This window comes from Taeniopygia guttata, chromosome Z (assembly GCF_048771995.1).
Source record: "Taeniopygia guttata chromosome Z, bTaeGut7.mat, whole genome shotgun sequence".
Lineage (NCBI taxonomy): Eukaryota > Metazoa > Chordata > Aves > Passeriformes > Estrildidae > Taeniopygia > Taeniopygia guttata.
The window spans coordinates 26,502,731-26,515,982 of NC_133063.1; the positions used below are offsets into that span (position 1 = coordinate 26,502,731).

Consider the following 13,252-nt stretch of genomic DNA (forward strand, 5'->3'; position numbering starts at 1 on the left):
CCTTAGCAGCAACAATCTGTGTGGTAGGAGAACTGAAGAGAAAAGATTTCATGGGATCCAGGATGGGGAACTGCATTATTTGATGAAACCAGGATTTAATATACTGACAATTTCAGCATTCTGTAATCTACACTCAGTAGTGACTATGGGATTTGAACTGTCAGATTGATCTTTTCAAAAAGATTGGATACTTGATCCAAACTAGGATCAGCTGTCTAGCATTCTGACTAGAAGCAAAGTCACTCAGTAGAATTGCAGAGCCCCCTTGTGATGCTATAGATGAGCACCAATACTGTGGAGATCTGAACTCGGCATCCTCCTTTGGCCCAAGTACAACAGAACTGGAAACTTTGTCAATACAGACCTCTGTGATGTGGAAAAAGATCCAACAAGCAATGAAACAAGAAACTATATTAAATTATTTTTGGCTCTTAAGCTAGGAGTATTACTTCACTCTTCAACCTTAAATTAAAAATAATGAAGCAGGAATATGCAGCCAAGATGTTTTGCACTAGTGACTCCAGTTAAACATTAGCTTTTTCCCCTTTCTAAGCTGAGCTCAAGGATTAACACTTGCATGTACAATTGCTGCCCTCTGACTTTTAGGGACAATAAATTTAGCTTTCTGCCTTAGGGCAGATTCCCCTCTCATGAATAATCTTTTCAGCCGTTACAACTCTTTATCATGCATGAAGGAAATGTCCTGACTGACAGAGAGACCTTGTGCACGCCTTTTTCTGTACTTGTATGATTCCCATCACAGGAGAAAGACACTGACCCTGGACTATCTCCTCCTGAGCAGAGGAGCTGTGTCAGATGTGGAGGGACAGCTGTGACCAGGTCTTGAGATCCACCCCATGGTTGTCCTTGAGGTGAGACCCTGTGTGGACAAGCAGAGCCCCAGTGTGGCCTTCAGGGTGTGGAATACCTTATGTGCCTTATTTGTGAACCACTGCCCATACACACAGCAAAGCAACTTTTGTACTCTGGAGGAGTTACTACTATCCGTCTTTCTAATCAGCTATCATCAAATGGCACAGCTGGGCCTGTTATGCAAGCAGTGCCACTTTCCTGGCTGCAAACATCTTCATTTCTGTTATTGCTAAATCTTGTAGTATGCTGCTACTTTTTATATCAACTCTTTTATTGCTCTGGTTTTCTCCCATACCAGATGTCCATTCTTCTTCTGAATAGTACTTGAGCTGCAGAAGAGTAAGAAGTCTTCTTCTTATCATGAAGATGATTTTATGAAATAAACATCCCTCTTACCATGAAGATGATTTTACAAATACCCATAATCCAAGCAGTCTTCTAGAATCCTAATTGCATTGTTGATTGCTGCTTGTTTCATGCCATTGTAACTAAAAGTTCTGGGTAATGAAATTATTCATTTCCTTCACCATATTTAACATTACTGTCAAATCATCCACTTTATTGCTAAAATGATCTCTCATGACATATTTTCAATGACGTTACCTAAATTCAAATTAATGTATCAATTTGACACCTGAGTTAATACAGCTCGAATCAGGTTGATTTTGGCTGCATTATTGAAAAGAAAGAGTCGTTTGAAAAGATTTTGAAAAAGTCTATTTATTAGACTTCATAAATCACATTTTAAGTCATACCCTACGTACCACTCCAAACACAAACTCAAAACTGGAGAAGTTTGTGCAAATTAAAATACTGTATGCCAATGTACATGATGGTTTTTGCCAACCCAGCAAGTGAGGAATGAAAAAGAGCTTGTGGCAAAGAATGACAGAGTGGCAGACCAGTGGAGGAATTTACCAGGACAGAGAGAAAAATGCAGCAAGTCTAAATTAACTGGTATTAAAGTTCTTTGCAGGTGCTGCACCTCCAGCCTAATGCTGGGACATACTTCTGACATTTGCTTGGCCCTCCTTTTTCACTCCTGCATGTCTAAAACAAACAGACATGGCTGAAGTACATTTAAAATGGTAGTGTTTGGACAGAGCCCCAAGGGACAGTCTTCTGATAAGGCTCTGAGTGTTCCAGCAATGGTAAGCCCAAAAGCACAATCTGATATCTTGTCTTTTATGGGCTACCTTTTTTGAAGTTATTTCTTTTTACATTCAATTTTTATTCATAACTACTGTCTTTCAGTGGAATCACCGGTATATCTCTTTTTCAAATATGAATTTCAGAAAAAAAATCAACTCTACTTTACCTTTTTTTTTTAGTTGGAATACCTGCAGATTACTAAGAATAATTTTTGTTTTTTCCACTTCAGATAAAATATCAATCCATACATTTTTGCTTTTACTTTGGCTCTTTACATAGGGTCTTCTGTTTCTTCTTTTATGTTTTTATTAAGTGCACCAAACAATGTCTAAAAATAACACTTGCAGCTGACAGGCTCTTGACTCACTTCCATTTCAAGTTTCATGTAATTTCCTGTGAACTCTAGGTTCAAGCTCATATTCTCTTCTTTTATATAGTATGCCTTCACAAAAATATTAAATGTTCTAAATAACTTACATTTCTAAGCAGTGTGGGAATGATTGCTTCTTATCAACAAAATATAGTGAAGCTTTCCCAGGCTTTAGGAACACCTTTTTGTTTGTACTTTTGGAAATTAATATTTCTAAGGTATGTCAAAAATATTTAAGGAATTAATCAGTCACTAAAGTGGGAGTGATTGGGCCTTTTTGTCGCTTCAGTAATTCTGTTTGCTGCATTGCCTCACACACCCAGTTACACAGAAACTTTTAAAAGGGAAGCCAGTTCATGACCACTGCAGCTTCACAACCTCTAGAAGCAAGGACTGCTGTTTTTTAAAACAGCTTCTAAGATCAAGCTCCTGAAAGGTGAACCTGCCTAATTCTATGCGTGCTATAGTAATGTTGAGTTGGAAACAGAAAGCAAAAGAGGGGGAAACAAATCCTAGTATAAGCTATAAGAAATATGTAATCTTTCTTTAAATTCTTCTGCATGCCACATTTATCAGAGAGTGAGTCTTGCTTAATAACAATGGAGGGAAAACAGTTTTCCTGAATGACTGCAGTACTGAATTTCATTTCAAAAAACAATATTGAAGAAAAACTTCTAGTTTGTTTCACAGGAGTCAGATCCAAACCCAGGTCAGTATTTCCCATTATCTTTTTTCAAATCACAGGCAAGCAGTTTGAGCCATTAGAGACTGTAACAGCTAGTCTGCTCTGGAATATGAACATGGCTATAGTATAAGGGAGATTCTGAATCAGAGTTACTTTTAAAAACATTTAGTATACCTCAATTTTGTAGTATGGAAAATGCATACATATTTATCTGGGAAATCTTTTTTTTTAACTGAGCAAATGCATCAGAGGAACTAGGAATTGCAATCACCTCAATACAGACAAGAAGTAATACATCTGTGAATCTTTCACTGAGAAAGTGTCCCTTGTGGAAACCATTTTGCTATTGGATAGAGTGATGTAATTTTCTTTTCCTGTTTCTGCTAGTTTTTAGTCTCACTTTAGCTTGTAGGAATCTTCTAATTTCATTTTAATTGAGTAAAAGTATTTGCATAGGACAAAAAAAATCTCCAAGACAACCAAAATTAACATTTATTATCAATTTTTAAAGTGGTTAGCACATACTGGCATTGGAATAGAACTTGTGTGTATCTCAGCAGTGTCTTGCCTGAGACTGCAGATGAGGTAGCATGCATGACACAGTCCTCAGCTAGGATGTGCTGCAATGGTTTTGGGTGAAAGCCACCTAGAGGCAGAATGAAAATTGCCCTAAAAAGAGTGATGGCTTTTTTAAATGTCACAGTAGTTATAAGGCATGGTCTGCAGGGCAAATACAGACAGTGCTTAAAGAAAGCAAAACAATGTTGGGAACTGATAAAGTATAATAATTTTTACTGTCTTATATGGCCAAGTTGATTTAGCAGGACTTTTCCAAGCCATACGATATGTTTCTAAATTCAGCTAATACTCAAATGCTATGAACTCCATGTTGTGGAAAACAACATGGTTGTCCACAACATAGCATTTATAACAGCAACATTAAATGATTGCTAAATATTGCAAATTTTAGAGTATCTGTTTAGATTATTAGCATAAAACTAAGTGCATTTGCTAATATGAGTTAAGGCAGGAAAGCAACAGACTTTACCTGCTCGCATTTTAGGCAAGACTGCAGGATGGGTGGAGTGGCCTACATGGGAGGGAAGCAAAAGCTAAGAATAGGAGACTAGCACATGTAGAATATGGGGGGGGGAAAAGTAAGACTATTAAAGTGATAAGATTTCAAATTTTCTTGATCAGCAGGAGTCATGAGTACATGTTGAGTTTAAAAATGCAGGAATATTCATTGTACCAATGCCGATTCCAATACCAATGAAAAATAAAAGAGAAAGAGGCTTTGGTCTCAGGGACAGTGGTTTCAGCTGGAAGTTTCAGGCATTGCCGCTGTGAGAGGTCTGGAGTGGTTCTGTGTGGAGTGTTCACCCTTCCTCACTTTTAGCTGAGAGCTATCACTGTAACAGCAGCAGCAAATGCTGACTGGGAATTTAAGGCACTGCCAGCCTTGCACAAAGAGGTGTGTGCTGTCAGTGATTAGCCCAGTCTAGCATCCTCTGGCATTGGATGAGTCCTCTCCTTGCTCAAAGCAAGTTCCTGGGTGGTTTTGATTTGTTTTTCTACCGGTGCAGCTGTGCAAGCTCTGCTTTTTGCTGGGCTTGGAAATAGCTTGCCCCCTGTTTCGTTACTCTTTGAAAAATCAAACCCCACACCTAGTCCTTTCCTTCTCTGATGAAATGTTCACTTGTTTGTTCCTTTAGGAAACTGATTATTTTCCCTTGCCTGATGTGTTTGCCATTAATCCCCAGAAACGTGTTCTAGCCAAGTATAAAATTGTATATAAATAGAATTTTAATACTCCACTGAAAATTGATTCTAAAATGATGCATTGGGATTCCCCATCTCTTTCCTCATTGATTTTCAGGTCCCATGTGTTTAGTTGGGCAGGACTGCACTCTTCCTTTTTTTTCCCCCCCACCAGTAATAAAATTTCTGCCGAGCAGGTGTGGCCACTACCTCCCTCTCTTTACTGGGATGCTCCACTGCTTTCCATGGCTTCACACAGATACAGTGAATTAAAGCCCAGTACCAGGAAGAGTGCCCTAAATGGAGTAAAATCCATTGCATGATCTTCCCATATTACACTGGAGGCTGCAGGGATGGGGTGAATGCTGGTAAAAGTTTATGCATCTGCAGATGTAAACTCTCATGAAGATGACCAACATGGAAATATTACAAAAAAATTAACAAGAGCTGCAATTCCATGCTACTGGGGCTGCACTAAAAAAACCATCTGCAAAACAAAAGAATTTATACTGCAAGAAAACTTCCATTGATCACAAGGAACAGAAATGCTGGAAAGGTTGTTTGGAATCTGGCAAGGATTACTGCAAATTATGAAACACTTGAATACATGTGTTTAATGACAGAAGCTGCCAAAATGTTATATGTAGGCAAGCATGCCTCCCAAGAAACACATGATGCCATTTCCACATGCTTGCTGGGTAGTGTGATGCTGGGGTGGTTTTCTCACTGCTAAAACTGTTGTAGCCCCACTACCTGGCAAGGCACTTCCACCTCTTGGCAGCAGCAGCAGCTGAGAGAAAATAACACAGATTTCTGTGGGGTGCCTGGGCCCTGAAGGCAGGCAGGGGTATGCCTCAGCACCATGGGGCTATTCCCAAAGGACACCTCCATCTCTGCTGGCATTGGGAGAGGGCAGTGAGCTGGGGCTCTGGGAAGTATTTCCCTGCTCCTCTATATAGAAGGAGGCAGATTGTCTCAAATATGATGACAAGTGCTTTAAAAGACAAGGCTGAGTCAGGTGGTGCTTTGGGAGAACTCTGGCTTGCTGTCCATCTAGTAACCACTCTGATAAATGTGTGTCTTGACATAAAAAAGTGTAAACAATGGATCAGCATGTTTCAATAAATATATATGCAAAACCATGAAAAAGGGATCCTACACAAATCATCATTGCATCCTTGCTCAGTCTAGAGTGTCGTCATTTTGAAGTTCCTTCTTAAGTTTCCTATAGTGCTTGCAGCATTAAATTAAGTGTTTTTCCAAGCACTTTTTCTAGTTTCAAGCAGTCCCCTGCTGTCTTCCTCACAGTTTATTCTCCAGCACTCTCTTGGCCTACCTGGCTTGTTTATTTGCATATCAAAGAGAATATTTAATTAGTTCCTTATTGCTGCTGTTCCTATGTTTCTGACCTCTCAGCAAAGGCTTAATTTTCATTCACCCATGATTTTGTCAAAGATCATCCTGTAAACTAGATATAAATAGTTGATGTTTGCTTCAGTAATAGTGAAATAAGATATTTCTGCTGGTTTCCTTCCCATTATAGAAAAAAGGGCAATGAGTAACTGTTAATCTGAAGGCTGAACTTGAAAAATCCTTTTAAAGAAGACTCATAGGTCTCAGGCAGGAGTCTTGCTGGCACACCTACATTTATCTTATATAAACTATCACAGGGAGGATGCAAAAAATAAACATGCAAATGATCCCCCAGCATTACTATATGACATAAATTACAGGATAATCTTCTTTCAATACTCTTGCTTACTGTCTAATTGCCAGGTTTTACTTCTAAAGCAGAGTATCCTTAGAAATAAATTTTCATCTTTAGAAAGGGATATGTTTTTTTTATTTATTGCTGTCATAGAATATTAGGTTTTCTAGTTGCTAGATTATTATTAATTAAGAGTAATTTTTCTATTCTCAATAAGTCTGAATTCTAGATTTCTGGAAAACTGGAAAGTTACTTTGTATGACATAATCTGTAATTGGCTTGCCAGTGCATGTTATTCACCTGTAGCATTAGCAGATGAGTCCAATGCATTGCACAGTACTTCTGCAGCTGTTTCTTATTACTTTCCAGAAATATGGGCCCACAATTCATTACATTTATTTATTTTAAAGTGTAAATTACAAGGCTTCATCAACAAGGTCTGTGTGTTTCTTCTGCTCTGTGTTTAATTTAATAATGAGAGCAGCATGCTGTCCTTAGCAGCATATATTGTCATATAAGTCAGTGTGGACTCACCTTGAGGTCAAGAGGGCAGCCTTGAGTGTCTCTTTGGTTTTTCTTTTGTTTCCAGTGGTCAGGTAATTAACATTGGCAGGACATTTGCAGTAAACTCTTTTCTTTGATTTTGAAGAGTGGAGGAAAATACAAAGCCATAGACTGCCTTTAAAGGATTGTTTTTTTCATTCCCATGGTTTATGTGTTTCAGAAAGATAGAACAAAGACTGAGCTACCACACTGTAAATAGAGATTTTTTTTTTATTAAGGGAGAAATGTAAATTGAATTGTAACTTCATTACTTCATATTTCTCTGATCTCATTCTGTGATATATTGGAAAAACAGAGTGCTCTAAGTACTGTTTAAGCCTTAGAACCTGCCTCATGCATTTCTGAAGTCAGGCGCACGAGGTTATCCTGCACCTGGTGGACTCGGTGGTGGGCAGGGTTGCTACAGACAGGCACATCTGGCTGACACTAAATACTTTATTTGAATTAAAAAGGAAGAGGAAGCAAAGCCAGCATATCTGGGGGAATGAATGCAAGAGCATTAATGGGGCTCAGGTCTCACAATGTAATCTAACAAAAGAGGATAATTCAGCCTGAAATAGCTAAGGAGTTATCTAGCCTTCAAGCATAATGTAGCATTTTATTGTGTAATTTTTAGTTTTTTGTAATCTCTTTCCTATATTTCAGGCTAAAAGCCTAATATAATGTCCCAGTGAGTAAGATTTGCTTTGTTTTCCTCTTATGATGATAGGTTCCAGTAAAGCTCTCCCTAGTGGTGTAAACACATGACCAAAATAGGTGAAGGACTGAAGGCACAAGAAAAAGCAAAGGTGTTAAAGCAGTGCATATGGCATGACAGCTAAAGGGTTGCCAAAAAGCCCAAAGAACCCAAACCAAACAAGCTTCTAGAAATAATCCCAAGCAATTATGCAGCAAAGAAATAATAATGAAACAGAATAGCTGCTTGAGAGGGATTACTTGCTGTTATTGCTGCCACATGAATAGACTCAGTTCTCTGTGAACTCGGTGAATGTAAAGGTAAAGTAATGGCAGCTGATTGGGAGATTCCTGTGTAAACTGCTTCCCAGAGTGCCATGCCTGTTGCCTCTGTTTCTGGTGGAGTGCTATCTTTGCATAGTTTCTTACTTCTAATCACTTGATGCTCTAATGAGTATAAAATAACGCTTTTTGTATGCAGTTACTCACACCTTTCCTGTTAGTTTTGTGAAGCTGTGAGGAGCTGTGTTGATGGTAACTCAACATGAATCTGTTATTCCATGAAATAAATGAAAGGAAGTGATAAAAAGTGCAGAGCAGGTGCAGTGGGGAGAAAGAAGGGTAGCCTTCCTGCCACCAGCAGAGCCTTTTTTTAGATCTTGGGGCAGAAGGTCTTTCCAGTGACCTCAGACATTAAAGGTTCCTTGCTGTACTGCTTCTTGGCGATTTTAGGATATTTTATAAAACTGGCTTGTCTGCTTGCAGAACATCATTTTATAAAATGTCTGGTAGGCACCACAGATTACATTTCTAGACAACATCTATCTATGTTTCTTCAGCTTTGAAAAATTAATACACTAAAAATATCAAGACTTCAGATCAAAAACCTGACATATAAGGTAACTCTCTGAGGGACAATTATTGTAGTTCATAAACGCTATGTTCACTTAAAAACATTAGTAAAAAGGCTGTTGAGTGTCTCAGAGTATTAGGATATCTTAATGATAGATCCTTCTTTTATTAACTATTTGCATGTCATTGTGCAAACCTGTGTTAACTGCTGAGTTTGTAAGAAAAAGTAGCTTTTCCCAAAGAAAAAAAGTAGTTTTATTTGTAAAAAATCGTGTGTTTCTTTGCATATAGCTTACCCAGTTTTCTGCGATGATGGGGAAAAGAAGACAGTTGTTCAGCCCATCACACTTGAGGGAGAATTCGGAACAAGTTATATAGCAATCTTTTCTCTTGAATAACTCAGATCTGTGTGTGCATAGCATAGTTCTTTTTGTTCTATAACTTACTATCTATCTAACTTACTAATTAACTAACTAAGTAACTGGGGAGGAAGAGCTTAAGTTAAATGTAAAAGTGAAAAATCAGCTCCTAAATGTTGAACAGTTCAATAGAAAGAATTTGTCTTTCAGTAATTCAGGTTCCTTGAGCATCAGAAAGTTTCAAAAACTTTGAACTGAATGTGTACATATGTGGAAATCAAGTGACTTAAATTGCAAAAGGGTCATTTTCTAGTCTCTTGAGGACACTTCACTCTCCTGGTCTTTTAAATTTGATTGCTTGCTATCTCATTTTTTAAAAGCATCTACCGTCACTGATTATTCACCTGGATGCATAACTGTGTTGCCTTTTTTACTGTAGGATTGTGGAAAAGGGGTACTACAGTGAACGTGATGCTGCTGATGCTGTCAGACAAATCCTGGAGGCAGTTTCTGTGAGTATTATCTGGCATAGCATGCTCAGCACCTGATCTTTCATCCACAATAGCTCAATAAATACTTGTGTGTGAAAGAGGCAGTGTGCACAAGTTTCCTCTGGCAATTAATACCATATTGATAATTTTTGGTGATCAGTGACACTTTGAAGAATGGCACATCAATCAGAACGACAGTACTGTTGAGACAGAGCAGAATGATAATTGTTGCCAGTAGCTTGTGCAGTTTCTAATATACCTTCTTCCTCTATATGTCCTGTGCTTTTTAAACACTAGAATTTTTTATATAACAATTTCACATTCTATTACTTAGAGAAAGGCATACGGATTCTTGAGGAAAGTTTCTAGTGTCTACATACAGCATTTCTGTATACTTTCTGTGCTTCTTAGTAACTTGTACCTCTTCCATCTGATTTCACACCAGATGTTCTCCAAACCAGCAATCAGATGCTGGGGAAATACTTAAGAAATTAATTTGCCCAATGTCCAGTGTAAGTGTAAGTACTGTTCACAGTGCAGAAGAGAGGGGACGAGAGAAAAGAGAGGTCAGCCTGCAGGACTCATTTGAGGGATGCTGGTGGTGAGGCAGGCTCTGTACAGGCCATCCGTGGAAGTTCAGTGTCAAAGGAGCTGTCCTCAGAAAAGGACTAGTGGTGATTATGGCCTCTGCAGGTGTCTAGAGATGAGGAGATTACTGGTTACCGCAGTAATTCTGTTCATCAGAAGGAGCAGGGCAATCTGGGCATGTTTGCCTGGGATGATAAGAAAATACCTCTGTGTGAAAAGCCCCTATTGGTATTATTTGTGAGCCTGTTCACACAAAATAAGAAGTGAGAACTGGTGTTCACAACACTAGCTGCTTATACAGCAGACTGTGCATGTTCATTTCATGGTCTCTTCTGAATGATCTGATGTCTACTGTGTCATTCTCATCCAAAGAAATCTAAATTATGTATGTTACAGCACATCATAATGCATTTGTATAAACTTTTGAAATTGTCTCAGATTATTATTTTATTACAGATTTTTTCTTTCTGTTGAAGTGCCCCAGTTAAGATGGCTCTACATTATTTAACGTTCTTTTACACAAAAAAAAGATTAAGTTCTACTGAAACATATTTCAGATGGTGTTTAAGGTCTTTATTTTAAAGCCAGAAACAAAAGAAAAATCTTCAGCTTCTATGAATTGTAACAGCTTGGCTGAAATCAACAGAACATCGATGTATAAAAATTAAAAAGCTGATTTTTTTATAAGCAATAATTGGGATTTCTAGGATCCTTAACTAGGATGAACTGTATTCACTTCTGTTCTTACAGCTGACACCAAATATCTAAGCCAAAGCAGGAAAAGCTGTGGAAGTGGCAGTTCCCAACTTGGGATCTTTGCATCCCTGCTGAAGTACTCTGACAGATTGGGGCTATAAACTTGGCAGTATGGTGTTTGTGAGCAGGACAGGAGTTATTGCTAGAAACTGGAAAATGCTGCTGCAGCAGAATAATCTTTTCAAAATAAAAGGAAAGGTATCCATAGATCATTCTTAAAACCAAATATTTGTACAATTTGTACAATAGGCAATGCCAGTGAATACCCTTCTGGCACCACATAGGCTTTTTGACCTATGTGATTTTATACATTGCTCTTTGAAAAAGCACCATCCAGCTTTCCTTTTGCTGACCTCCTTTGAACTAAATGTTTTATAAGGTCCCTGTTCAGGGCTGTTGCTATAGTCATGGATCTGTACTTGCAGTGGATCATTAATGAGGAGGTATTATGTCTTCATGTAGCAAAGGTTTTTACAAGACACGTCTAAATAATTTAATGAGAAGTGTAGAGTGGCATTTTAAAAGCACATAAGCATTTTTGGTTCAATTTCCTTTGAAATTGTTAAAGCAAATGGACTAAATAACAGACTAATCAATAAAGCTTCTAGGTCTGTCTGGCTTTTGTAATACGTGAATACCTGTAAGCCCAGCTCTAAATGGCTTACCAAGAATTAATCAAGCAAGCAGAGTATCACACAGATTAATCTGAATCTTCATGTCACAAGCCATCATAAATATGAGACATCTGTAATCCCAGGATCAGAGAAAATAACAAAACCAGTACTGTTGTGTAGACCTCCACATTAATTTTGCCTTTTTTAATGATTTTCTTTTCTGCTGTTTACATCTGCTCTGGAGTTCCCGGCCAGTGACTGTATTTGCCCTTAGAGGGGACACATTACATTTTTTTCCTCTCATCTGCATTTTTTGCAGAACATTTCATTGTTCTTCAAGCTGGGAGACAGCTTCATTCATAAGATAAAAGGCTAGTACAAAACTAGGTCAAACCAATGTTCATCCCTTTAGCTCTTCTGCTGTGCTGTTCAAAGCATGTGGAGGGGTTTGGTTGTCTCCCTGACAGCACAGGGAAATGAGATGGAATCTCATGATTCCATTAATGAGTTTCATGCCTAAAGAGAAGGCATTTGAGGGTAGTCTTTCTTAGAATACTATTGTAATTTCTCTCCTCTCAGGGAACGAGGTGCATGTGATGTTGTCTTCCTGTATACTTATTCTAGTAGCAGTTTTGCAGTTTTTTACTTGGGTTTTTTTGGGTTTTTTTTTTGGTTTTGTTTTTTTTTTTAATGAGTGAACTTCTGCATGCAGATGTCCTGAGGCCAGATCTTCACTGGGTATCTTGCAGAATGAGTTATTGATGTTTTGGTATCCAAGTAGTCCTCTAAAGATTGGTCATAAAAAGAGTATTCACTTCTTTAAGAGAAGAACCCACATCTATCTTTTAGCTGGTCAAACTTTATAATATTAAACTGATTTTTTTTTTTTTAATGTGTACTTTTAAAGTCTTATATTTGTCATTAAAAAATAATGCTGTTCTTTCTTACTTACTCTGCATTAGTGTCAAAGGAATAATTTTCTGCTTGGGGGTTGAATTACTCTTTTCAACATATTTAAATTTGAAATTAAGTATAAAGTTTAGTTTTTTCTATTTAGGGTAGTTACTAGCATACGTACTATATGCAGTTTTGAACTCATCCATCAGTCTTTAAATTAATTTCCCATCAAATTTTACAATAATTTGTTTTCTTAGACTGCCCATTATCTTGTCTAGATAGGAATATTTTCCTGAAGTTATATGTGTGACTCCCTCATTTTCTATTTCTTAATTTAAGTCTTCTGCATCTTCAAGCTTCATTATAGATCTTCACTTCTGTTCAGATCCTTGTCATCTTAAATTCACAGGAAGCATGCTGAACTGTCAAGTATGGTGTCAAAGGCTGAGGGCACTTAAGCAACTTGCAGGTTTGAGAGAGAAAATCTAGATTAAAGGTTTATGTTCATTTCAGAGAATTTTGATTTGTTCAATAATGGCCTGTATGTTAGTAGTTAGGAACCTACTTACGAATATGTAGCTTGCAAGCATATTTACAGCATCTGAGGCACTGGTGTGTTCTGACAATTAGAGCTTAGGCCAAATGAGCTAATCAAACTTCTAAAGACAGAATAAGACTCAAGAGAATTTATCTAAATCAATTACATAGATATTTGGGGCGTTGGGCATTCAAAGAAAAGCATAAAAAAGATAAAGGTTATGCAGAGGCTTCCTTTTTTTTCTATACAGTCATGAGTTAGTTGATGCTGGAGATAGAGACAACAAATGTATTTTAGTTTTAGCCACCAGCTTCAAGGGAAACTTACTCAAGGTGTAATTGTCACAGGTTTCTAACATTTTGAACAAGA

At 37.7% G+C, this 13,252-nt stretch overlaps 1 protein-coding gene across 2 annotated transcripts in view; it reads left to right on the forward strand.

Moving 5' to 3' along the window:
- CAMK4 (calcium/calmodulin dependent protein kinase IV) overlaps positions 1 to 13,252 on the forward strand; it is a 138,364-nt gene that overhangs the window by 81,727 nt on the left and 43,385 nt on the right. For both annotated transcript variants that reach the window (XM_030258996.4, XM_041711243.2), the window contains one exon: positions 9,439 to 9,511. In XM_030258996.4, coding sequence (XP_030114856.3) covers positions 9,439 to 9,511 — 73 coding nt within the window. The remainder of the gene's footprint in view (positions 1 to 9,438; positions 9,512 to 13,252) is intronic.